At 48.9% G+C, this 23,898-nt stretch overlaps 2 protein-coding genes across 13 annotated transcripts in view; one reads left to right on the forward strand and one right to left on the reverse strand.

Moving 5' to 3' along the window:
* Positions 1-671: 671 nt before the first annotated feature.
* Positions 672-15,626, forward strand: FAM228B (family with sequence similarity 228 member B). Of its 6 annotated transcripts, XM_079791606.1 has the most exons (10): positions 672-816; positions 1,538-1,659; positions 2,369-2,437; positions 3,779-3,970; positions 4,634-4,714; positions 8,268-8,355; positions 8,450-8,606; positions 11,449-11,556; positions 14,482-14,620; positions 15,456-15,626. In XM_079791606.1, the coding sequence occupies exons 2-10, from the start codon at positions 1,561-1,563 to the stop codon at positions 15,483-15,485; spliced, it is 963 nt and encodes a 320-aa protein (XP_079647732.1). In that variant the 5' UTR covers positions 672-816; positions 1,538-1,560; the 3' UTR covers positions 15,486-15,626. The 6 variants fall into 6 exon arrangements, with proteins under 6 accessions (XP_079647732.1, XP_079647727.1, XP_079647731.1 ...); XM_079791601.1 differs by having other exon boundaries at positions 14,482-15,626; XM_079791605.1 differs by lacking the exons at positions 14,482-14,620; positions 15,456-15,626 and adding an exon at positions 12,330-14,092.
* Positions 15,627-17,076: 1,450 nt separating this feature from the next.
* Positions 17,077-23,898, reverse strand: part of ITSN2 (intersectin 2) — a 98,806-nt gene continuing 91,984 nt past the window's right edge. For 5 of the 7 annotated variants that reach the window (XM_079792143.1, XM_079792138.1, XM_079792137.1 and 2 more), the window contains 7 exons: positions 22,739-22,906; positions 22,177-22,392; positions 21,145-21,266; positions 20,337-20,419; positions 18,376-18,459; positions 17,820-17,993; positions 17,077-17,369 (listed from right to left, as the gene is read on the reverse strand). In XM_079792143.1, coding sequence (XP_079648269.1) covers positions 17,212-17,369; positions 17,820-17,993; positions 18,376-18,459; positions 20,337-20,419; positions 21,145-21,266; positions 22,177-22,392; positions 22,739-22,906 — 1,005 coding nt within the window. In that variant the 3' untranslated portion in view covers positions 17,077-17,211. Of the gene's footprint in view, positions 17,370-17,819; positions 17,994-18,375; positions 19,741-20,336; positions 20,420-21,144; positions 21,267-22,176; positions 22,393-22,738; positions 22,907-23,898 lie in introns of those variants that run through there. The other 2 variants (XM_079792140.1, XM_079792141.1) reach the window with 2 other exon arrangements.

The raw sequence follows: 23,898 nt of genomic DNA on the forward strand, positions 1-23,898 counted from the left end.
AAAACAAACGTCTGCTGGGGAGGGCAGCCACTGAACCAGGTAAGCGGGCTACATGACATGTGAGTCCTCGCATTCCCTTCTGACCAGCATGGGGACACTATGGACACTCCAGGTCTAAACACACTTTTCAGCTACTTAAAGCGACATGACATTCCCGGATGGTCCTCATCAGGACAAATCCAGACACTCGTCCTTCTGAGGGACCCTGAGGACAGGCGCCCCCCTCCGGCCTCTCACTTCAGCGAGGACTGGGCCACAGGTGTGTGTGTGGGGGGATGTAGGGGTCCCCCGAGCGGGACGGAGGGCGGTGGAGGGGGTAATGCCAGCGCTGTGGGCTGGGGGGACGGCAGGAAGCCCCCGGGGCAGGAGCCCAGCGCTCGGCCCGGCGGGTGTGCGGGCAGCCGCCCGTCCACGGACGCGGGGCAGGCGGGGCGGGAGGCCACGTGCCAGCTACTGGCCGTCACCGAGAAGCGCTCCGACTCCGGCTGCAAACCTGGACCTACCTGCCCACCACGTCCGCCCGTCGGGCTTCCAGGTTCCTGCCCCGCCCGACGGGGCGGCGGCGCCGCAGCTGCACGGGGCTCGGGAGCCGGCGGCCCGGGGGCGGGTCCTCCGTGCGCTTCCGCGCCGCGCGGACTCGTTGCCACGGCGACCCGAGACGCCGACGCGAAACGTCCTTCTCTTCGGAGGCCCTGGGCCCGCCGGGCTCACCCTTCAGCCGCCGCCGCCTCCCGGGCCGGGGGCCGTGGGGCCCGACCCCGCGCGGGGCGAGGGCGCCGAAGGTCCGGCCGGTCTCGGGAGGCGGAGAGGTGCCCGGTGCGGCCTGCACCTACCTCCTGTGCCCGGCGGGCGGGGGCCGCAGCACTGCTGACCTGGGAGGCGGGGCGCTGGGGACCAGGACTTTTTTTTTTTTTTAAATAATATATTTCATTGATTTTTCACGGAGAGGAAGGGAGAGGGATAGAAAGCTAGAAACATCGATGAGAGAGAAACATCGATCAGCTGCCTCCTGCACGCACGCCCCCTACCGGGGATGTGCCCGCAACCAAGGTCCATGCCCTTGACCGGAATCGAACCTGGGACCTTTCAGTCCGCAGACCGAGGCTCTATCCACGGAGCCACACCGGTTTGGGCGACAAGGACGTTTTTGTCCGAAAGGCCCTCGTTCCTCCGGGCAGCCCTGCGGGTGTGGCTCCGGTAGCCAGAACGCTGCAGCTCGGGCCCTGGGTCCGACAACGGCTGCAGGGGGACTCCCAGCGGCCCGGCTGCAGTGCCCCCCTGTTTCCAAGGGGCTGTGTGGTAGGGGCAGGTGGGGAGCCTGGGACTTAGGGGGGCGCGGGCCGGGGCAGAGAGCACCTCCCTGGTTCTGGGGACTGATCGGAAGCCCTGGTGGAGGCCCCGGCCGGGGACAGGGCGGGTGGGGGCTGCTGTTCAGGTTCCCTTCCTCTCGGTGCTCCCAGGGCGGACCAGTCCTGAAACAGGAGAAGGAGGTGGGGACCTCCCATTTCCAACGAGGCTGACGTTTCCGTTTCCCCAGGGGCTCTGCCAGTGGGGGCCGCAATGAGTAACTTAGACAGCGATGACCTGGTCATTGACCGGCCCCTCCGACTCAAGAACTCCAAAGAGTGGCTGGAGCCGCAGCCACTGTCCTTTGTGGAGGTACCGGGGGCGGCGTCTTGAAGCTTACACTGGGGTAGTTGCATGGAGACCTGGCTTGTGTGAAATGGAACATTTTTTTTTTCTATGTTTTCTGTTTCATTCTCTCCTTTTTTACTACCGTTGTGTTTGCTCTTCCTTTCCTAGCTTCTTCAAGGTGGACTCATGGGTCATGGATTATATACCTTTTCTAATATAACGAAGTTATAAAGTTTCTCTTGAAGCACACAATTTATACGTATTGTGTGCTTTTTAAAAAATTGTTATTTTTTTCTAAACAGCGTTATAAAGGTCTAGTTGATATACATACAATCAGTTGCATATATTTAAAGTGTACAGGCTGATAAATTTTAACGTGCACACCCACATGAAATCATCACCACCATCAAGAGAAGGAACGGAGTCAATACTCCCCAAGTTTCTTCATGGTGTCCTTGGCAAGCCCTCCCTCCCTGCCAGCCATCAAGACAATCTCGGGTTTGCTTTCTGTCATTATAGTTATTATTATTATTTTTGCCCTAGAATGAGTTTAGCTGAAAGCAGGAAGATTCAAACACTCTTTAAATAGTACTTTATGATATCATTTTAGGTATGAAAACTGGATTTACAGAGAATTTTCCAGAGATATGTCTATCATGTAAAATGTAAGTCAAGATAGTATAAATAATTTGTATTTTGAGATTTGACTTTCAAAATTTCATTGTCATTTTAGGCATTTGCCAGAGAAGATATTAATGCAGCTATTAAATCAATATTATATAGAGAAAATTATATAAATAAGGTAAGAATTGACTATAGGATATTTCAATTCATTTTTTTTTTTCTTGCCCGGCTGGCGTGGCTCAGTAGTTGAGTGCCTACCTATGAACCAGGGGGTCACAGTTTGATTCCCGGTCAGGGCACATGCCTGGGTTGCAGGCTCGATCCCCAGTGTGGGGCGTGCAGGGGGCAGCCCATCAATGATTCATTCTCAACATTGATGTTTCTATCTCTCCCTCCCTTCCTCTCTGAAATCAATAAAAATATATTTAAATTTTTTTCTCATGTTACATGTAGTTCATCATTATACAAGTTTTTAAAAATAAAATTAAAAAACACTCATTAGCCCCTAGGATTAGATTTAAGGGGTCTCTGAGGTTGCTTTAACTGACTTCCTTTTTTCCTATACTTGGTGGAGATTCTTCCACAGGTACCTTCTCACTTGCTCCTTCATCTTGGTGGGGCTCTGATGGAGTCACTATGTATTGTTAAGAGCTTTGAGAGCTGTTATTGGTACACAGCAACAAGTATTACTCATGTAAATCTAGGTCAGAACAAGGCTCTAACTATAGCAGGATGGGTTTAATTCTAAGACAAGGCGAATGTCCACTAAACACTGGGATAGGTAACCTATTTTTGTTTTTAAGACTTTTCTTTAGCGTTATTTAAAAAGGAATGGTTGAAGTATGCTATGACCTGAAGTTTGGGAGGGGTAATCCCGACAAAGTAGGAAGCTCTCAGGGCTCTTTTATTTTTTTCCCCCCACTTTAAATGTTACGTTGTTGATCCCAATAATGACATGATTTCATTGGCTTGATGAAGAGAAGTTTTGTGAGAATGGTTGAGTTTATAGCCTAAACCAGGCATTTTCTTTGCAGGCCATTTGGACTAGGCTGTGCTACACTCCTGTCTCTTTGCTTTGTCTCTTTCCCCCCCAGGGAATATTCTTCTTCCACTTTCTCTGTCATCTCTTCTCTTCCTAGATAACTCTTCCTTCTTTAAGGCCCCTCTGAAATGCCTCTCACTTTGGGAATGTTTTAAAAAAATTAAAAATATTTTTTCTATTGTGGTCAAATATATATAGCACAACATTTGCTATTTTTAACCATTATAAGTGTACAATTCAGCAAAGTTATATTTACTTGTACAACCACCGCCACTATCTATTTCCAAAACTCTCATCACCCTAACAGAAACTTTGTACCCAGTGTAGTGTGTGTGTGTCACACAGTTAGAAGCCAAGTAAATGCCTGAATTAATGAATGACTTTGTGGGCTATTCTTAGGAATAGAAATGAAGTTTACATTTTAGAACAAGAAAGAGTTCAGATAACATATTCATCTCTTACACCCCGGTGTACTAGGAATTAGATAAGTATTTACAGCGTCACGACTTCTTAAACACGAGAAGGAAAGAGATGTTGTACAAAAGATGGGTTGACCATGTGGCCGGTCCTCTCCAGAAGAAAATCATGGAGAAAGTTTGTTCACATAAGAAGATTAAAAAGCGGAGACACCGAGAATTAGATACCTTCTTAAAATACGTCAATAAAAAGGTATTGAGAGATCATTTGACACTTTTCCCCCCCAGTTGGTTTAAAAACGATGGTTATCTTTATTCATAATCATTCAAACAGCCTGCCCCTCCCCACTCTATATATGAGTCATTTGTATTTTATTACAGCACACACTACTTTTAAATCCAGGGCATGTGGAACAGATGGAGGAGGAGGGTTAGTTCTGGATTTAAATGTGTACATTAGAATCAGTTTTCTTTGTTGTACTCAGGTAATTGTTAATTTTATACACCAATTTTAAAATTTTTGAACTCTAGGTTCAGAACATATATATTTTTTCCCCTGGAATTCTATTATTTACAAAGCTATAAAATATGTATATTCTCTTGCCATTTTTAAGAGATCTGAGATATTTGACTAGTAGGCATTAAAAAACAAATTCACAAATGTTTTAGTGTTCCAAAATTCTTTATTAAGATCTTACAAATTTTAAGTGAATTTTGCCTATCACTATAGTGTTTATTACTTGGATACATTAAATTTAATTTAGAACCTGGATTGGACTTCCCTTCCCTTTTACACTTGTTGTTGGTGCCACTCAGAAGCAGTAAAATGGGTTTGTGTGTTTGACTCGAGTCCTGTTGTGCTCAGAATGAATGGTGCACCTCTTGTTCTTATGTGTGGCTTATTTCCTTCCTACAGGGAAATGCATTTATAGAGCATTATGATCCAAAGGAGTATGACCCATTTTACAGAAACAAAGAGGACCTGAATTTTCTGAAGGTAGGATGGATTTCTTATTTTAACTTTGGTGTTATGGCTTAGGTATTAGCTTTTTTGATATGTGAGTTGTCTTCTTAATGTATGGTATAACCCTATTCTTAAGAATGCATTCATCTTAAGAGTAGTTTCCCACCTCCTTGTCTTAGAAAGGAACAAGAAAGCCGAAGTCCCAATTAAAGTAAACCTCTGTAAAATTTGAAAATATTGTATCATGATTGGGTAATAGGTCATGTTTACCATTTTCATAGACTTTTAAATTTGTTACAAAAGTAACACATTTTCATGATAAAATCAATTGTCAAACAATTTAAAAACCACCCAGAATGAACTCATTGGCCCTTTTCTGCGGGGGCCTGATGCGGCGGGGGCCAGACATGGCGGGATCTCCCTTTTCCACCTCCCGCTTGGAAAGAGAGATGAACGAACCGGTTCTAAGTGGAGGCGGCCAGGGATTGAGAAATAATGGAAATAAAGAAAGAAGACACAGAAATAGATTTATAGCTGGGAGCTGGGTGGGACGCCATCCATTCTCTCTGATAGAGAGGCTGCAACGACGACGATGACCCCGATGACCCCGACGACCCGTGCCACGCAGCGCGTTTATTTTTATAGGCCTAGATCAGGTGTCCTCAAACTACGGCCCGCGGGCCACATGCGGGTGTTTTTGCCGTTTTGTTTTTTTACTTCAAAATAAGATATGTGCAGTGTGCATAGGAATTTGCTCATAGTTTTTTTTAAACTCTAGTCCGGCCCTCCAACGGTCTGAGGGACAGTGAACTGGCCCCCTGTTTAAAAAGTTTGAGGACCCCTGTTCTAGATTTACATATCTAGTCCCGCCCCTGCCGACACCTGGGCTGCTATGAAGTCAGGACTGACTAACATGTCCAGCCTCATTGGGGAAGCATGTTCCCAGGGCGTGGCTCTGCCTACACCCTGAGTTCAGCTGACGATATTTAAGGAAAACTGCCCATGTGCCTTCCCAGGCAGCCCTCTACACTTTTCTGTGTATCTTTCATGACTTCTTTCTACATATAGGTGTAAACACACATTTTTATTTTACAAGGATAGGATTATACCATACATTGTTATGTAACCTGTGTTTTTCCTTAATAGTTTATGATTTGCACCTTTGTCAACATATGTAGATATATAACTTTAATAATTGCTAATTGCATGGAATTTAGTAGCAGCTATCTTGCACTGAGGGATCTTCTAAATGTTAGAACTTTTTTTTTTCTTTCTTTTTTTTTTATCTTCACTGCTACCATGTCAGGCAATTTACAGACGAGACAAGTGAGATACAGATAGGTTAGGTTACTAATCCAAGGTCACACAGCTGCAAATAGCATAGATGTGTTTCTAACCATATCTGGTACCTTGCTAAGCCATCATTTTTTTTTTGACATATTCCATTTTAAATGTTTGAATTGTTTTTTGACCTATTGCTGTTATATATAACATTGTGATGAACATTCCTGTAACTATTTCTTAATTTTTTCAGTAAGTTGCTAGAAGCAGAATTGCTGAGTTAAAGGTTAAGCCTAACTTTGATTCATATTACCAAATTGTTCTTCAGAATGTATAAATTTGCATACTTTTGCTAATAATGGATATTATTAAACAAAATTTTAAAACCTACCTTAAGTCATAGACATTTTAAACTGCTGGCATTTGCATGCAAAGCAGGTCATTTTTTCTCCTCCCAAGCTGGAGTATGTGTCTGTGTGTATATAATTTCCCCATTATTATAGGGGAAAGTTAAACTGAGAGTTTAGAATAAGAACCTTAGATATACTAACTAGTAACACAGCTAGGATGGGGGAGTATTGAGATTTGAAACCAGATCTCTTTGATACCAAATCTCCATTCTGTTGTTTTACCACCAGAGGCCCGGTGCACGAAATTCATGCACAGTAGGGTCCCTAGGCCAGGCCGGCGATCAGGGCCAATTGGGGCCTTCCTTCCCTTGTTCCGCACTGCCCCCTGGTGGTCAGCACACGTCATAGCGAGCGATCGAACTCCCAGTCTCCCGGTCGAACTCCCAAGGGGACACTTTGCATATTAGCCTTTTATATATATATATATATATATATAGATGCTGCCTTTCTAAATGCAGCTGGCAGGTGACCTCTTAAGGTAAGTCGAGCACTTTGAGGTTAGAGCACCAAAGTGAAGTACATAGACCTCTGAGAGCCTGAAACCTCTTTTGGGGTCTATTAGGCCATATCTTTTCATAATAGAGCCAAGTGTTTTTGCCCTTTTCATTGTGTTGACATTTGCTCTGATGGTACAAGAGCAATGGTGCATAAAACTGTTGGTGCCTTCTTTAGAATAGCTTGAGTCAGTGTTACCAAATTATACAGGAAGTCATTATATTCTTCATTGCCATGCACCCACAGTAAAAAAAAAAAAAAAAATCAGTTTCACTGAAGAATGTCTTTGCTCAAACAGTAAAAATTATTAATTTTATCAAATCTTGATCTTGAGTACATCTTTTTAATAGCATGGGATGGGCAGTATGCAGCGAGCAGCACTGCAGCGAACGGAACTGCAGTGGGATTGTTGGAATTGTGAGCTGGACTGGTTGATCTTTTTCATGGAACACCATTTTTCGTTGAAAGAACGACTTACAAAACTATGGTTATTAAATCTCTGGCATTTGGCAGACATTTTCTGGAAAATTAGCAAAGTGAGTCTGTCACTTCAAAAACAACAGACAGTATTTGTTGCCAGTGATACAATGTGAGCTTTTAATGTGAATTTTGGAGCAATCAGAGTGAATGTGACAGTGTTCCAATACTCAAAGGCTTCACTGATGAGTTGGGTAATAATATTAGTAAATGTGGTTACTGCATAATGAAATGTATTCACATTTGGAAGATCTCACATAACTCACAGAGCTGATCATTTTCAAACCATCAATTCATGACATGGATAAAAGATCCATTCAAAGTTCAAGACAGACCAATGGACTTTAATGTAGCAGAGTTTGAATAATTCATTGATATGGTTTCAGATTCTACATTATAACTAATCTCTAAGAAACTACCACTTGTTGGGTTTGGGTATAGTATCTAGAATAGCCACAATGATCTGGAGAGACTATTGAAACGAACTAACAAGATTGGAAGGCCTTACTAAGAGATGTACCGGAATGCTCCCTTCTCTTTGTAGTGTGTTAAACATATATAATGGTTAGACTGCCATTATTTGTAGATACTGTATTCTTTTATTATTTATTTGTATTGATTTCAGAGAGGGAGAGGGGAGAAAGAGATAGAAACATCAATGATAAGAGAGAATCACTGATCAGCTGCCTCCTGCATGCCCCCTAGTGTGGATCAAATAGGCAACCAGGCATGTGCCCTTGACCGGAATAGAACCCGGGACCCTTCATTCCTCAGGCTGACACTCTACCCACTGAGCCAAACCAGCTAGGGCTGTAGATACTGTATTTTTGATTCTTCTAGCATAAGGGTCATACATGGATGTTTAGGATAGACTGAGAAAGACCTGAAACCCAGTCCTCAAAGAAATGTTTTTTTTTTTGTAGGTTACCATCCCACCATTTCGTGACCCTTTGAAAAAGGCACAATATGACAAAGATGAAGAAAAAAGAACTCTTCTTCAGTGTGAGACTGGTACGTAGTTTCCAACTGTTACATGATTTCATAAGTCAAGAGCAATGACAGTTGCATTTAACGGTGGTAATTTATACTGCTAATCTCCTTGCAGGCAAAATACATACAATGAAAGAATTTAAAGAGGTTGAGAAGGCCAAACTGCATTGCAGATTTCCACAACTTTCTAATTCAAGGTGCTTTATGACTCCAAATGAGTGGCTTAAACTGTCTACAAGCTACATAGAAAGTGACTTTTGCAAAAGGAGCAGGTAATGGTTAATATTGTAGAAATTATGGAACTCATTGGGATTAGAAAAGTTTTTCTTGAGATAGTGATATAAATTTTGTCATTGTTATTATTTTTAAATTTTTGGTTTTTAATGAGAAATCTACTGTAATTCTTTTTTTTTTTAATATATTTTATTGATTTTTCACAGAGAGGAAGAGAGAGGGATAGAGAGCTAGAAACATCGATGAGAGAGAGACATCGACCAGCTGCCTCCTGCACACCCCCCACCGGGGGATGTGCCCGCAACCAATGTACATGCCCTTGACCGGAATCGAACCTGGGACCTTCCAGTCCGCAGACCGACGCTCTATCCACTGAGCCAAACCGGTTTCGGCTACTGTAATTCTTGTCTTTGTTTCTCTGCATGTGATGTTTCTTTTTTTTCTTGGGTACTTGCAAGATTTTCTCTTCGTCTTTGGTTTTCATTAGCTAATCTATGATGTGTCTAGGTGTTTTGTCCCCTTTTCTTTCTTTTTATCCTACTTAGGGCTCTCTGAGGTTCTTATATCGGTGGTTTGATGTCTTTCATTATTTTGGGGGAAATTCTAGGCCATTATCACTTCAAATATTTCTTATATCCTATTCTTTCTTTGTTTTTCTTCTGAGATTCCAATTATACGTATATTAGAGCATTTGATATTGTCCCATAGCTACATAGTTCTTAGATACTGTTCTTTTTTTTTCTATTTGTATTTTAATTAGACAATTTCTACTGACCTATCTTTAAGTTCACTGAGTCTTTCCTCAGCTGTGCCCCCTATGCTGAAGAGCCTATCAGAGGAATTATTCCATGCTGATGTGATGATTTTTATTTCTGTATTTCCATTTTAGTTTTTTTAAAAAAATATATTATTGATTTCAGAGAGGAAGGGAGAGAGATAGACAGACAGAAACATCAATGATGAGAGAGAATCATTGATTGGCTGCCTCCTTCAGGATCCCTACTGCAGGGGATCAAATCTACAACCTTGGCATGTGCCCTTGGCCAGAATCAAACCTGGGACCCTTTAGTCCGCAGGCTGACACTCTATCCACTGAGCCAAACCAGCAGGGGCTCCATTTGATTTTTTAAAAAATATATTTTTATTGATATCAGAGAGGAAGGGAGAGGGAGAGAGAGATAGAAACATCAATGATGAGAGGGAGTCATCGATTGACTGCCGCCTGCACACCCCACACCAGGGACCATGCTCGCAACCCGGGCATGTGCCCTGACTGGGAATCAACTGTGAACTCCTGGTTCATAGGTCAACACTCAACCAGTGAGCTATGCTGGCCGGGCCATGTGATTTTTTTAAATATAGTTTTAATTTATTGTAAAACCCTCCATCTGTTCATACATATTATTCACCTTTCCATTATATTAACACATTATTCATAGTTATTTTAAAATCTCTGATAGTCCCAACATTAGGGTCATTTCCGAATCTGGTTCTGCTGATTGCTTTATCTCTCTTTTAAAAAAATTTTTTTTAAATTAATTTCAGAGAGGAAAGGAGAGGGACAGAGAGATAGAAACATCAATAATGAGAGAGAATCATTGACTGGTTGCCTCCTGCACGCCCCTGGGCACCTCTGGAATTGAACCTGGGACCTTTCAGTCCCCAGGCTGACGTTCTATGCACTGAGCCAAACCAGCCAGGGTATGATTGCTTTATCTCTTGACAGTGGGTTATTTTATTTTGCCTTTTTTTTTTTTTTTTTTTTTTTTTGCATTTCTTGCAATTTTTGTTTGACTGTCAAAAAGACCTGAAACCCAGTCCTCAAAGGAGTGTGTGTGTGTGTTTTTGTTTTTTTTGTCTTGCTTTTTTGGCATGTCTTGTGATTTTTTTGATTGAATGCCCTTTTTGGACATATTAACATAGGACACACTTTTGTCATTAATTATGCTTTATGTGCTAATCTAGATCTTTCCTATACCCACTTCTTTTGTTTTACTCAAAACATGTCAAAGTCCACATTTTCTGGGGAAAACTCATTCTGATGAAGTCAGACCAGACGGACCCTTTCCATGAGTTTTGGTGTGTGACCGTTTGCATGCTGAGTGTGCTGAGTATGTCAGATAGAAGAATGGCCAGGACTCTTGGTTTCACGCCACTGAAGCCATACCAGAAAACGATTCCTTTTTTGGGGGATGTATACTGCTCACAGAGTCATTGGGAGGCCTTAAGAAACAGGGCCTGGTTTCAGGAACAACACCCAAAGTCTCAGTGCAGAACTGGCAGGTGGAGGGGAGCGCTGTCTGTGATCCGGAAGCTGCAGGACCAGGCAGGGGCGGCTCCGGCTGGCGGCCTCAGAGCCACGCCAGCTCTGCTACAAGCCGTGCCAGCGAATGGTTGCCCTTCAGAGGGCCAGTGTCGACGTTCCAATCCACTCCTGAGTGGGGGCGACACTGCGGGCGTCTAGGGCACCCATCTGCCTCCCGATGGCAAGGTGGCCCGGGCGATGGAGTGTTTAGGTCTCTCTTGGAAACACACTTTCTATTTATAAGCGACACAATCTCTGTGGCCTCTTTTTACCTTGGAGTATACACTCCCAGTGGATCGGGCGTGCTGTAAACGTTGCCTCGCCAAGTAGGTTCTCAGTAAAGAGTAAACCAGTCTCTGTCCTGGTTTCAGCAACTCTCACATGCCTAAGACGTCACACAAGTTTGAAGTAACGGTATTTTAGACCAGCGGTCGCCAACCTTTCGGACCTCACAGACCGCTTGGTGACCGCTGTTTTAGACAATAGACGTAGCGTCAAAGGTTAACAATAATTTCTGAAAGGGTATAACCAGTATTGTTTTTGCCAACATCCTCACACATGTTATCTTGTTAAAGGTTGAAGGTGAAAAGCAATTTTAATGTTAGCAGTTTTGATTTGAAACACGTGGTCAAAATTCCTCATCTTCGGGGATCCCAGGAAGAAGAAAAAGCAGTTCTTTGCAAGTAAGCCTGTTCTTCCATGGCTCGGCTCTTCCTTTTTTTTTTTTTTTTAAGTCTGTAACACATTGTTTAATGACAGGGTCATCGTGTTCAAAGATCAGAGAACCGGGTTGGATACTGGTTACATTTATATTTCAGTGCCAATGAGTTGGTGTGTTTTGTTTTTTCTTTCATTTTTTTATTAAGGTATTATATGTGTACATATCTTACCATTGCCCCCCCTTACTCCCATACATGCCCTCACCCCCCCGAGTTTTGCGCCCATTGGTTATGCTTATATGCATGCATACAAGTCCCTCTTATCTCCCCCACCTCTCCCTAACCTTCCCGCTGTAATTTGACATTCTGTTTGATGCTTTACTGTCTCTGTATCTGTCTTTTTGTTCAACAGTTTATAATTTTCTTTATTATCCATAAATGAGTGAGATCATGTGGTATTTTTCTTTCATTGACTGGCTTATTTCACTTAGCATAATGTTCTCCAGTTCCATCCAGGTTGCTGCAAATGGTAAGAATTCCTTCTTTTTTATAGCAGCGTAGTATTCCATTGTGTAGATGTACCACCGTTTTTTAATCCACTCGTCTGCTGATGGGCACTTAGGCTGTTTCCAAATCTTAGCTATTGTAAATTGTGCTGCTATGAACCTAGGGGTGCATCTATCCTTTCTGATTGGTGTTTCCAGTTTCTTAGGATATATTCCTAGGAGTGGGATCACTGGGTCAAATGGGAGTTCCATTTTTAGTTTTTTGAGGAAACTCCATACTGTTCTCCACAGTGGCTGCACCAGTCTGCATTCCCACCAGCAGTGCACGAGGGTTCCTTTTTCTCCGCATCCTCGCCAGCACCTGTCGTTTGTTGATTTGTGGATGACAGCCATTCTTCGGCTCTGCCTTCACTTGAGGTGCTTGGCGGTGTGTCCACCCTTTGCCATCCTTTTGCGGTGCTGAAGCCAGCGCCGAGGCCGGTGCCAGGCTCCTGTGGCACGACCCCAGGCACCTCCCACCCCGGTCCTGGGTGCGGTGGCAGCTTTCTTCAGCTTGTCCTGGTTTTAAGGAACAGGTAGCTAACACATTCAAAAATGACAGCACAGACATAGAAAAAAATGGTTAATGACTCGTGTAAGTTAAAAGTGACTTGAATTGGACAGTAAAAGTGTGATGTTGGACTAGTTTTGTGGGGTAGTAGCTGTTACAGTTGGGTACCCAGAGGGAGGAGGTGTTATAAGCAGAGAAGTGGTACATACTACGTTGCGTGTAACCTGGGAGTCAGCTCCAGAAACTGGTGATGGAGTTAAAGGAAAGATATTTCTCTACATGGTTACGGAACCTGTTAACTATCTGATTAAGTTATGAGATCCCCAGACATTGCTGGAGGGAATGTAGAATAATGCAGTAACTTGGGAAAACGGTTTGGCAATTTCTCAAAAGGTTAAACATTAGATTATCATGCGACCCAGGAATTCACCTCCTAGGTTTCTACCCAGGAGAAATGGAAACATTATTCACATAAAGACTTTGTCCCGAGTGCGTGTTCTCGCCACAATATCTCCAAATTGCAAACAGCCCAAGTGTTGCTCATTAACTGGCGAATGGACAAAATGTGGTGCATTTAATACAGGGAATAATTGCTACTTGGCAATTCAGAGGAAAAGGAGTTCTAATACAGCCTGGATGAACATCAAGACTATTATACTCAGTGAAAGGAGGCAATCACAAAAGACTACCTATTGTTTGATTCTCTTTATATGGCATGTTGGAAGAGGTAAATCTATAGAGACAGGAAATAGATTATTGGTTGCCCGGGGCTGGGGTTGGGAGTGGGGAGTGATTGTAAAGGACCATGAGGTCTGGGACTGATGGAGACGTTATAAAATAGAGCGTGGTGGTGACCGCACAGCTCTGTAAATACACTAACACCACTGGTGCGTACGCTTCAAATGGTGTGTAAGGCACACGTCATAAAGCTGTTGATGAAGAGAGGCTCCGTCAAGGCCGGAGGAAGATGAGCTCGCACGCAGCGGTTCAGGAGGCCGGCCTGCCGCCGTCTATTCCTGAAGAGCCCCCAGGGGAGCTGTAGCAGGTTCCCGTCCCCTTTCCCGCCGAGGCTCCGAACTTGATGAATAAACATGTGGCAGGAGCCGAGGGCATCAGAGGTGCATGATGCTGGCGTGTCCAGCAGAGAGGCCAGCATTGCCTCGGGAGGGGCTTAGTGATTTAAAGATGACTGTTGTGGGTGGGGCGTGGGACCTGACACTGAGAAGTAATAGGGAGTATTGGACTAAGCCCTACTCACGCGTAACTGCAGCCTTAAGAGACGGAATGACCCAGAATCACTCTTGTATATTAGGGTCCAAAAGAGTAAGTTCCTCCCCTGTCCCTAACCGCCATGGTCTTATACAGACCTATGTGGGCCCGGTTTTAGGGTAACGGACATCTTCATCCTGTTTCACTCCTGTACATGCTATAAAAGGAGGAGGGGTTTTGTCCTCAAATACCTCTTCTCGCACAGTGAGCCCCAGACAGGAAGGAAAACACTGCATTGCTGAAGTACGCAGGGGCTTATATTTTAGCCTAGAGGTGTAAGTCTATGAACTCCCCCCGGAAGAAAGAGGAGGAAGTTGAGATTCTCTTCCGCAAATAAGGGAGGCACCCAGATCTGATCCGGGTGGAGAAGGTACGTTTGCCCAGGGAAGGCCCAGGGGCGGCCGTGTGAGAGGTCCCTTCCCCTGAAGGACACGGGCTCAGCTGGTGAAACAGCAGAGAGGTTTCAGGTGAAAATAAGACTGGAGCTAGGCCATGCTACTTATCTGGATTTCTTTTTCATAAAAAATATGCACATTCATATCGAACGCATCCACTTCCAACTGAAATAAAAAATTAAATGCTGATCGTTGAGGGGACCCTTTCCTTTCTGGCTCCTCCCTACAGGAACGAAGGGCTATGCTTGCTGGAAAAAGGACGGCTCCGTTCTCAGCAGGGAAAGCGTCCAAGTCGCGAGGAGGCCAAGGCTGAAAGGCCCTCCTTGAGCCTCAGCCTGGAGGCAGAGCGGAGGGAAGACCAGGACGCGGTGAGAGCTGGGCAAGTTCCCGGTGCATGGCACCAGGCAGGGACTGCCGATACCAAAACCTGGGCAGCTGGGGGCTTCTGTGTGTGGCAGGATTTCAGGGAGAGAGGAGGCAGTGGACTCCCCCGAAACCCTCAGACAAAGCAAGGCGAGGGAGAGGACAGGAGAGGCCGAGGCAGACGCCCTGGGGGTGTCCTCTGGTGGGTGGACTGGAGGGTTTTCCCAGCTCCCTCCTGAGTGCCCTCCTCTCTCTGCACCACCTCTACCATCTCTACCATCTCCCGCTCGTCACACCCAAGCCAGGCTCAGCGTTTTGTTCCTCATAATTCAGCCAGGATAGAAAGTTTTCCGAAGGACCATATACTAAATTCAAGTAGTAAACTTGACAGAGTAAAGTAAAAACCCTAAAGTGTAAAATGTATAGAAATATAGGTGTTTATAGAGAGCAGATTTCTCATCGTAAGGTACTCGTTAAACTTGGTGCAGGACCATGTTGGGGGGGGGGTCCACAAATAATATCACACACGATAGGATTGGCTGTGCCCCCAAATCTCTGCATGGTTCTGAATCCAGACAGTGAGGGAGGCTCAGGACAAGCCTCTCGGGCCATCTTTGATCCCTGCGTTCACTCACCGGCCGTGTCCGGGAGGTAACGGGCTCTGGCAGCGAGCCGGCCTCTCAGGAGGCTCAGGTGGGAGCCCTGCCTGCTGGGCGGGCCACTCAGCTGGGGCGGGAGGACTGCCCTTCAGGCGGTCAGCTCAGCTCAGCCCAGGAGCTTTCTGCTCTGTGGGCCCCGCATCCCCACTCCACACCCGCCTCTTCTGTGCACTGTCACAAGGTTTTGGCAGCCACGGAGCACACGCCCTGATCCCTGACGGGCCAGGAGGACGCAGAGGATGGTTGCTGTGGAGGAAGCCACCTGCCAGCAGGCGTCGTCGGGGTGAGGACCACGGGAGGCGCTCGGGAGCTGTCCTGGGTCTGAGAAAAGCACCTGCAATAAACCTCCCTTACCGTTTGAGTTCCGTGTCTGTGAGAACCGAGAACCACGCCTCCAGGTAGTGGCAGTTGTTGGAAGTGTGTTCCCCAGAGGCTAAGAAACGTGGCTGAAAGATGCCATACAAACCCACAGCTCCCTTCCCCAGGCCATCTCAGCTCTCGGTCTCCCCTGAGTTAAGGGGCGCTGCCTTCGGTCGGGCCCCCTTAGCCCCCCCTCCCCCACGCTCTCCCCAGGCTTCTCCAGCAATCCTTGGGAAATGGGACCATTCCTGAGATTCCCAGGGCGGGTTCTGGCCCCGCGCAGCCCCTGGCTCCTGTGGAGTGTGACTCCAGGCCCAGGAAGACAGGCAGGACCTAGAGCAAGGGTCCTCAAACTTTTTAAACAGGGGGCCAGTTCACTGTCCCTCAGACCGTTGGAGGGCCGGACTATAGTTAAAAAAACAACTATGAACAAATTCCTATGCACACTGCTAAGTCGGCTGCTAAGCAGGACAGGCAGCGGCGGCAAAAACACCGGGCGGGCCGGATAAATGTCCTTGGCGGGCCGCATGTGGCCCGCGGGCCGCAGTTTGAGGACCCCTGACCTAGAGGCTGAGAGGGCGGGGCTCTGCGGTCCTCAGGCAGAGGCGACCCTAAAAGCCGCTCCTCCCCTCCAGTCTAGCATCAGAGACGCTGGGCCCCGGAAACAGTGGGTCCCAGGGCAGGTCAGTGGCGAGGCCAGCCGAGGCCCGCGCCTCCCGAGCGCTCTCCCTCCCGCCGGCCCTCGGTTTCCCTCACTGTCCCCCGAAAGGAAACCTGGTTCCATTATAAGCAGCCGTTCACGTCGGAGGTCAACCGGTCAAGCTCCGAGAGAAGTGACATTCATAAACTTATAGTTTTATTCTCTTTCTGTACATATTGGCAATGACAAAGCTTAAAGATGCATGTCCTATGAAATATGCAAAAAACAAGGAATTTACATAAATAATTTATACTTCAGGAAATTAAAGTTGAAAAATATGTTCCACATCATTAGCGTTCACAGTATGTAAAGTAAATCAAGCTTTCCCCCTTAGATTTCCAACTACATTGTCTCAGCAGAGAAGGAAAAATCCGACCAGGAGCTCAAGGATCACGCCTGGTTTTGTTCAGTGCACGAGTGGTCACTATCTCAGCGTCAGGCTGGCCCCGCAGCCTCTCTCCCAGTCCTCGGCCTCCTGAGTGGCTGTGACCAGCAGAGGTCACAGGGCGTGGAATGGTTACAGCGTCACCAAAACCGCCCCCGGTGGACACGTTCAGCCCAGCGGTGACGTCTGGCGGTCCGATGCCTCGGCCCCACCTAATACTTGTTATAGCCCTGAAAACGGGAACCGCAGCATCCAAACACAGCCCAGCGTGTCAGCACGGATACAAGGCACTGCGCTACGGGGTTCGGTTTACTTACAGGAAGGGTGTTTGCATAGACGGCTAGCGATTTAGTGTGCGATAAACTAGACAGGCCCCAGCGCACGTGCGGCCTCGCCATGGATGAAGCGGAGTGACCTCCTCCCGCCAGGGGGCAGCACCACCGTCTCCCCAGCCCCAGCCCCAGCCCAGGGGCAGACGCCCTCCCCAGGCCCCTACAGGAGAGTTTTTTGCTCAAAAAGCTGCAGGTCAAAGCGGACCCAGACCTCCCCGGTGGGCACCTCGTGCAGCAGGAGTCGCCGGGTGGTGGGGCCTTTGCTTTCCTGTTCTGTTCGAATCTTCGCCACTGGAATTTCAGTCCGACCCAGGAAATCTGGTGAATAAACGTGAGAGTCAGAAGCCTTCCTGATAAAGCTGGTGGAGAAACTACCCCAGGAGTTGTGTCTGAAACAGGGTTCATACAACTTTCAAATCCAAAACAAGCCGCTCCCTCTGGTCACCGGCTGGCTGTGTGGGCTGAGTGGAGGCGTGGTGAGGGCGGACGCAGGGAGGGAAGCTGCCTGCCTGGAACCCTCCTCTGATCGGGAACCTCTCACCCCTCCAGCAGGTGCGCGGGGCACAGTTTCTGTGATCCACGTGGGGAGTGACGGGGTCAAACACCTCAACACCCTGAGGCTGCCCTTCCCCAGGAGGCGCCCGCACAGCTGCCAGGCCAGCCGTGGGGACGGAGGGCCTGTGCCGCCTCCCTTGGGTCTGTGGGAGGCAATGCCGGGCGCCCTGGCTCCGACCCGAGGCCCCGAGGTCTGGACGAGTTCTACTTTACCGTCTGGAGAAAACTGGTCTCTGTCGAACATGGTGAGACACAGCACGTCTTGGTACAGGTCCTTAATAAAGAACTGGCAGTTGAAGTTCCACTTGGGGTTCAGGGTGTCCTGGAGGGTCCTGGTGGTGTAGCTCTGGGAGCCCATGCTGATTTCACAGTACGGGTTGCTCTTTCCTGAACCAAAACAAACAAGGACACAGGTGGCACAGACCGGGCAGCTGGGTCGCTGCCGAGGGCCCGTGTCCGCCTGTGGTCTCCCTGTCCCCAGGCTGACAGGACCGTGACCCGGGAGTGACCGGCCGTGTGGGCTCCAGTGGCCCAGCCGCTCCCCACGAGCCCGGCAAGCGTCAGTGCCACTTGCTTGGTGCTCTCTCCACCCAGAGCACCGAGGGGAGGCAGTGCGCTTAGTGGGGAACCGTGGGAGGAACATTGGCCCAAAGCCATGTTAGTGGCACGGGAAACATGACTTTAAAAGCATCCATTATTCGATGCGCAGAAGAGTCATCGGCAGAGAGCGGGGCCGTCACCACATCTCTTGAATGAAAGAAGCATTTACCATTTGGTTTGCAGGCTTTTAATTCTGTCGCTTCAATGACATGCACCATCAGACGCCCGATGCCTGACGTCTTTTGAGAGCGAGCTACAAAACAGGAAGACGAGTCACGTTAACTTCTTCTCTGAGAAAACAGACAGCAAATGCAGCGGTGACGCTGAGCTGTTCACACTCCCAGTCGGGCTTTCCGACCCACCTTCACACTGCCCAGCCTCCCTGCCACTGCCCTGGGCCCAGCAGACCAGCGTCTGGCTGCTCCGTGCCTTTGCCCAGGCCGTGTGGCCTGTCATCTCTGCCCATTGGCACCCGACTCATCCTCCAAGATGCAGGTCCCATCTCACGCCTCACCACCCAGTCCCCTTCCCTCCTCTGAGCTTCCATTATCCCTGGCTTCTGAGCATCCCCCAGCGGCCGGGCCTCAAGTTCTATGTTTATGTCCGTCTCCTCCGCTAGGAGGAGCCATTGCAGAGCACAGACTACTCACCTCGTATCAACCCCCCTCAACGAACCAACAAACAGTAATATTAATAAAATTATGGCACATTCTATTCGCTCAGCACGTGGGTACCTACTAACATTTATTGGATACTTACTCTGTGCTAGACCTTTGTGTAAGTTATTTAAACTGCACGGTTGCCCCGTGTTAAGATAGCACTTTGTAACGGTCATCTCCATATGTGAGAAAACTGGGGCAAGGGAAGGACTGAGCTTCTAAACGGAAGGCCGAAACTTCAACATCAGATACCAAAGTCTATTTCCTTAAGTACTGACCGCACTTCAATGATATGTAAACACTCCAGCTTACAAAGCAGTTTCGCTGAAGACTTTGTTCTATTTAAGGAGGTACTAAAAAATGCTTTTCTTATGGAGAGAATTGAGTCCGGGAACTCAAGACTACCTTAGTCAATATGAAGCTAGTTAAGCAGGTTTTGCTCTCAGGGTTTGAAAAAAAGTCTGCTTGGCAAACTCTTGATGTTTCAAAGCTCAGGGCAAGGAGAACCTGCTCTCTGAGCAGGCGCCCGCCTCTCCTCGGTGCCCACTCCGGGTGGGCAGGGCTGGGCCCTGTTCAACGTTGTCGGCCTGGTTAAGACTCGCATGGGGCCTGGCACAGAGTAAGTAATCAATAAGTGTCTAGAGAATTAAACACGTGGAAAATGCATATGGACAGGTATTGATGTTAAGCAAAACTAACATGGAAAAACTTTGATTTACATCTTTGACCAATTAAGAGATCTTTGTATGCTTTATAAATGATTCAATCATTGATTTCCCAATAGCAAGCCTTTAAAATACCATTAAAACAAGACACAATTAGTAAAAGCCGAGTTACACATACCTTTCAGGAGTATGTAACAAAATAAGGAAAACCTGAATAAAAAAACATATAAAGAACTGCAACTACAGCAGCCAGGGACACACATGGGGGGACTGCCCGGAGGAGGCGGCGGACAGGGTTTCAAAGGTGAGTTGTTCATAAATTAGGCAACGGCATGGGCCCTGAGTTTAGGGTAAGGACTTTGACCTTAACTTGGGCAGCAACAGGGAAGATGCTTAAGGAGGGAGAGAGATCCTGAGAGAAGATACCCCAGGAATGAAGGGGCGTGATGGGGCCACTGGGACTCGTGCTACAGCCTGGGTGGGGGATTGTGGGGGCTGTGTCACCGGGAAAGGGCCAGGTAAAGGGAAAGAGAACAGTGGGGAGCCTCTGGGACTCAGCGGCTGACGAGAGGTGTATGTGGGTCACGTGGGGCAGCGGCTGAGGGGCTCCGGGAGGCCCCCAGGAGGCCTGGGACAGCTTCAGGGGGCAGAGCAGCTGAGCTGTGCGGTCTGATCCGCAGCAAGTCTGGCCTTTCACTCCCCATCTACCCCTCGCTGTTGCAGCTGCGTCCTGAAGGTAAGGACCCCCACCCCGCTCCCCAGGGCCCCGGTGTCTGGTTCCAACCGTCCAGGGCACGCCCGATTACCTTGATAGGCCTTCTCTCGTTTCTTCTTCTCCGTGTCGATGTACTGCTCAGAGGCGGCCTTGATCTTCTGCACCCAGGCAGTCCTGGGGAAGCAGAGCACAGCCTTTGCGGCTTTCCCACGCACCTCCCAGGTCAACCAGGAGCCAAAGCTCGGCCCCGCTCTCCTCTCTTTGGTTAACCTCGGCTTAAACAAGTTTCCAATCGCAGACTTAATATTCGCTCAACTCAAAGATTCGTTTGCTGAGGTCGAGCCGATCATTTCTAGACAGTCCTGACCACTTACAAAACAGCAGGCCCCGCTCTGACCGCTTAGAAGCAGAGGGAAGATGCAGCTGCACCAGTGGCATTCAGCAGTGACAGGTCACCACACTGGGCTGTGCACCCCACCCGTTGGCCATCACAGAGGCGCTGTCTGAGCGCCACCCTAGAGGCTGCCTGGCTGGCCAGGCAGAGCGGGGAGGACGGCGGCCCACACTGAGGGGCAGGGGAGGCAGCCGGTCCCGCTGGTCCTGTGGGTGTAGCGATGGGACTGTGTCCGAGAGGCGCGAGGAGGGCCCTGGAGACCAGAGGGCCCCTGGCTGCTGCCTGAGGGGTTTCAGCAGGGAGTGCATGTGGGGTCTGCCCTGGGGGAAGCTGCTGTGTGAGGAGGTGGCTGCAATCAGCCTCTCAGCGGGCGGGCAGGGCACTGGTCATGAGGCTGAGCATACACAGTAGGACTTGAGCAGGGACTGGAGCTGGTTTTAGGCAGAGGGAGGTGCCCAGCCTTCCTCCTAGACATTCACGCGGCTCACACGTGGCCAGGACTGACCTCTCGTTAATGTTGTCTGTCCGGAGGGTGTAGACCCGGTCGATGTGAGAGATGTGGAAGATGGGCTCCTCGCTGGAAGGGTCCGTGGGCAGTTTCACCAGGACTTCATTCAGGAAAATGGGCTGAAAGGGTGAGGCCAGAACACAGGCTGTGAGAGGGGCCGGGACTCTGCCCCTTCGTCCGGAGCTCTGTCTGTTCTCAAGAGCCTCATGTCAAGAAGGCTGTCTTCCCCTTTGGGGCAGCGTGGAGGGACCTGGAGAGCATATGCTAAACGAAATAAGGCAGTCAGAGAAAGACAGGATCGCATGATCTCACTCATATGTGGAACCCAATGAACAAAATAAGCTGATGAACAAAATAGATCCAGAGACAGAAGCATGGAACAGACTTCAGAATCTCAGAGGGAAGGCGGGGGAGGGTAGGGGGATGGCAAGGGGGAGGGTGGGAGGAGATCAACCAATGAACCTGTGTGCATACATGCAGAACCCGTGGACAGACAACAGGGTGGTGAAGGCCTGGGGTGGGCTAGAAGGGGCCAAAGGGGGAAAACAGGGGCCATAGGTAATACTTCCAACAATAAAGATTAAAAACAAAATAGCGCCTCTTGGAGAAGGAGAGAGGGGTGTAGCTTCCAGAGGCTTATTTGGGGAGGAAGAAACGGCCTCCGTTTTGTGAAAGTAAATGTCTGGGGTGGATTAAATGTGACTGAACCGAGGACAGGGGCTCCGAGCTCCGTGACTGCTCAGGCGACAGGGTCTCCCCTCCTCCCACTGGCACCTGGCACTCCACCCCCGCGCCTTTCACAGAGAGCCCGATGCTGAACGTGCGAGAGGCGGGGCCACGGGTCCCGGTTGCCAGAGCCCGAGCTGGAGGCCCTGGTGGCTGTCAGGGCCGTGAAGGCCCAGGCACGCGGCTCCTTCCCGGGGAGGGACAAGACGGTGAGCCACCTGGAACAGGTGTGGGGCCGGCGAGGCCGGGAAGGGCCAGGCCGGGAGGAGGTCCCGGTGCCGCTGCTGCCGGTCGGCCACTCACCATCTTGTACATCTTGAACTGCGCGTTGGACTTGGCGCTGAAGAGCTTCTCGGCGCCCGCGGACACGGCGAACTGCTTGACCAGGTGCGTGAGGAGCAGGAAGTCGTTGAAGAGGAAGCCGTGCAGCTCCTTGTTGCTCTTGGTCTTGTGCAGCTTCCCGCTGTGCAGCAGCTTCCGCGGCCCCAGGCAGTTGGTGAGGGAGTTGAAGATGAGCTGCTGTGAGAGAAAGCACCGCCAGTTTGTAAGTCCCAACACTCACCGCCCCAGCATCCCGGGCCGGAGCCGGACCCGAGGGTTCTGTGGGAGCCCCTTCTGTGGGGATGGGACGGCAGCATGCCCTGCACACACTGCTTCTCTTCCGACGGCGCAGGGAAACCGGGCCCTCACACCCAGAGTCCGGGCTCTAGCAGCTGAACTCTGGACCTCAAGACCTGAGACCGGACCTCTCGCTACGAGGAAGGATGGCAGCCCAGAAAGGTGGGCCGTGAGCCCGCCCCGCTCAGCTGCGGTGCAGACAGTCCACACCAGGGGAGGCTGGCCCCACTCCCCACCCAGGCCTCACCTCCGCGAGGCCCTCGCACTGGACGTGCGCCTGGATCCACTCCAGGCGGTCCGAGTTCTCCTTCTCCCGCACGCCTTCGTTCACTTGAGAGCAGAGCTCTTCCGCCCGCTCGAGGGCCAGCTTCAAGGACGAATGGTCCACGTGGTTCTCCGGCGTGTTCTCCAGAATCTGGGAAAGAGTGGCTGGGTCACCTGGGCTGGGCTGTGCCTACCACCCCCACCCGGGCGTCCTACGGCTGCCGAGATGTGCTGGGTGCCATGCTGGGCACTGAAAACCCAACGGTGAGCAAGTCGGTCATTAGCCCTCGAGCAGCTCTGTCCCCCAAGTCCTTGGGGAGACGGGGGACGCAGCCACGAGAGGATGTGCCGAGCGCTGCATGGATCTCATGCCCTGAAATCGGTGGGGCTCTGACGTCTCTCCAGCGGGGCCGGCCTGGGTAGAGGCCGTATGGTAAAGGGCGCCTCCCTACTCCCCCCAACTGAAGCCACGTGTCTGTAGCGTGGACCCTCCAGTATAAAGGAGCTGCAACTCTGAAAAATGTGTGAGTTTGCTGAATAGCAATGGTTCCTAACATTTTTGGGGTCATTGAACCGTTTGAAAAATCTGATAAAAACAACGAATCCCCTGCCACAGGAAGAATACAATACAACCATGTGGTTAGAATGTAGGAAAACACACTCGGTTCATTCAAACTCAAGTACGACTGTGAAAGGCCAGAGGCCAGAATACAGCCGAGTGTGGTCCCTCCAGAGCTGAGCGGCCCTCAGCAGACGACCCCGTCTGGCCTCCCCAGTCATGTGAGCTCTTTCCTAATTCCAAAGCGAAAAAGCCCTGGAGCCTGCAAGGTCTTCTCAATCCTCACTGGCAGAAACACCTCACCTGAACTGAAGAGATGCATTTATTTCTCCTACTTACACTGATTATCCACGTTTCACTGTAGGAACATTAACGTGTTTGGCTACAGGTGCTGCCCAGGCTTTTTTTGGGGGTCATACAGTATACAGTGTTTGGATTACTTTCTGAATTCTGAAACGTATTGCATCCAAAATATTTCATGTCAGGGACTGTGTAGATTAACGTGAACTGTGTCTGTTTGGTGTCATAACTGTAACACGAGCTCTGACACATAGGCCCACAGTGAGCTAACATAGCTGACAGAG

The sequence above is a fragment of the Cnephaeus nilssonii genome (genome assembly GCF_951640355.1).
Source record: "Cnephaeus nilssonii genome assembly, chromosome: 15".
In the NCBI taxonomy this organism is placed as follows: Eukaryota; Metazoa; Chordata; class Mammalia; order Chiroptera; family Vespertilionidae; genus Cnephaeus; species Cnephaeus nilssonii.

Coding starts and splice junctions, on each gene's coding strand:
- FAM228B (XM_079791601.1), top strand. CDS start 1,561: ATGAGTAACTTAGACAGCGATGACCTGGTCATTGACCGGCCCCTCCGA. Junction 4,715..8,267: donor AGGACCTGAATTTTCTGAAG/GTAGGATGGATT, acceptor TTTTTTTTGTAG/GTTACCATCCCACCATTTCG. Junction 8,607..11,448: donor GACTTTTGCAAAAGGAGCAG/GTAATGGTTAAT, acceptor ATCTTGTTAAAG/GTTGAAGGTGAAAAGCAATT.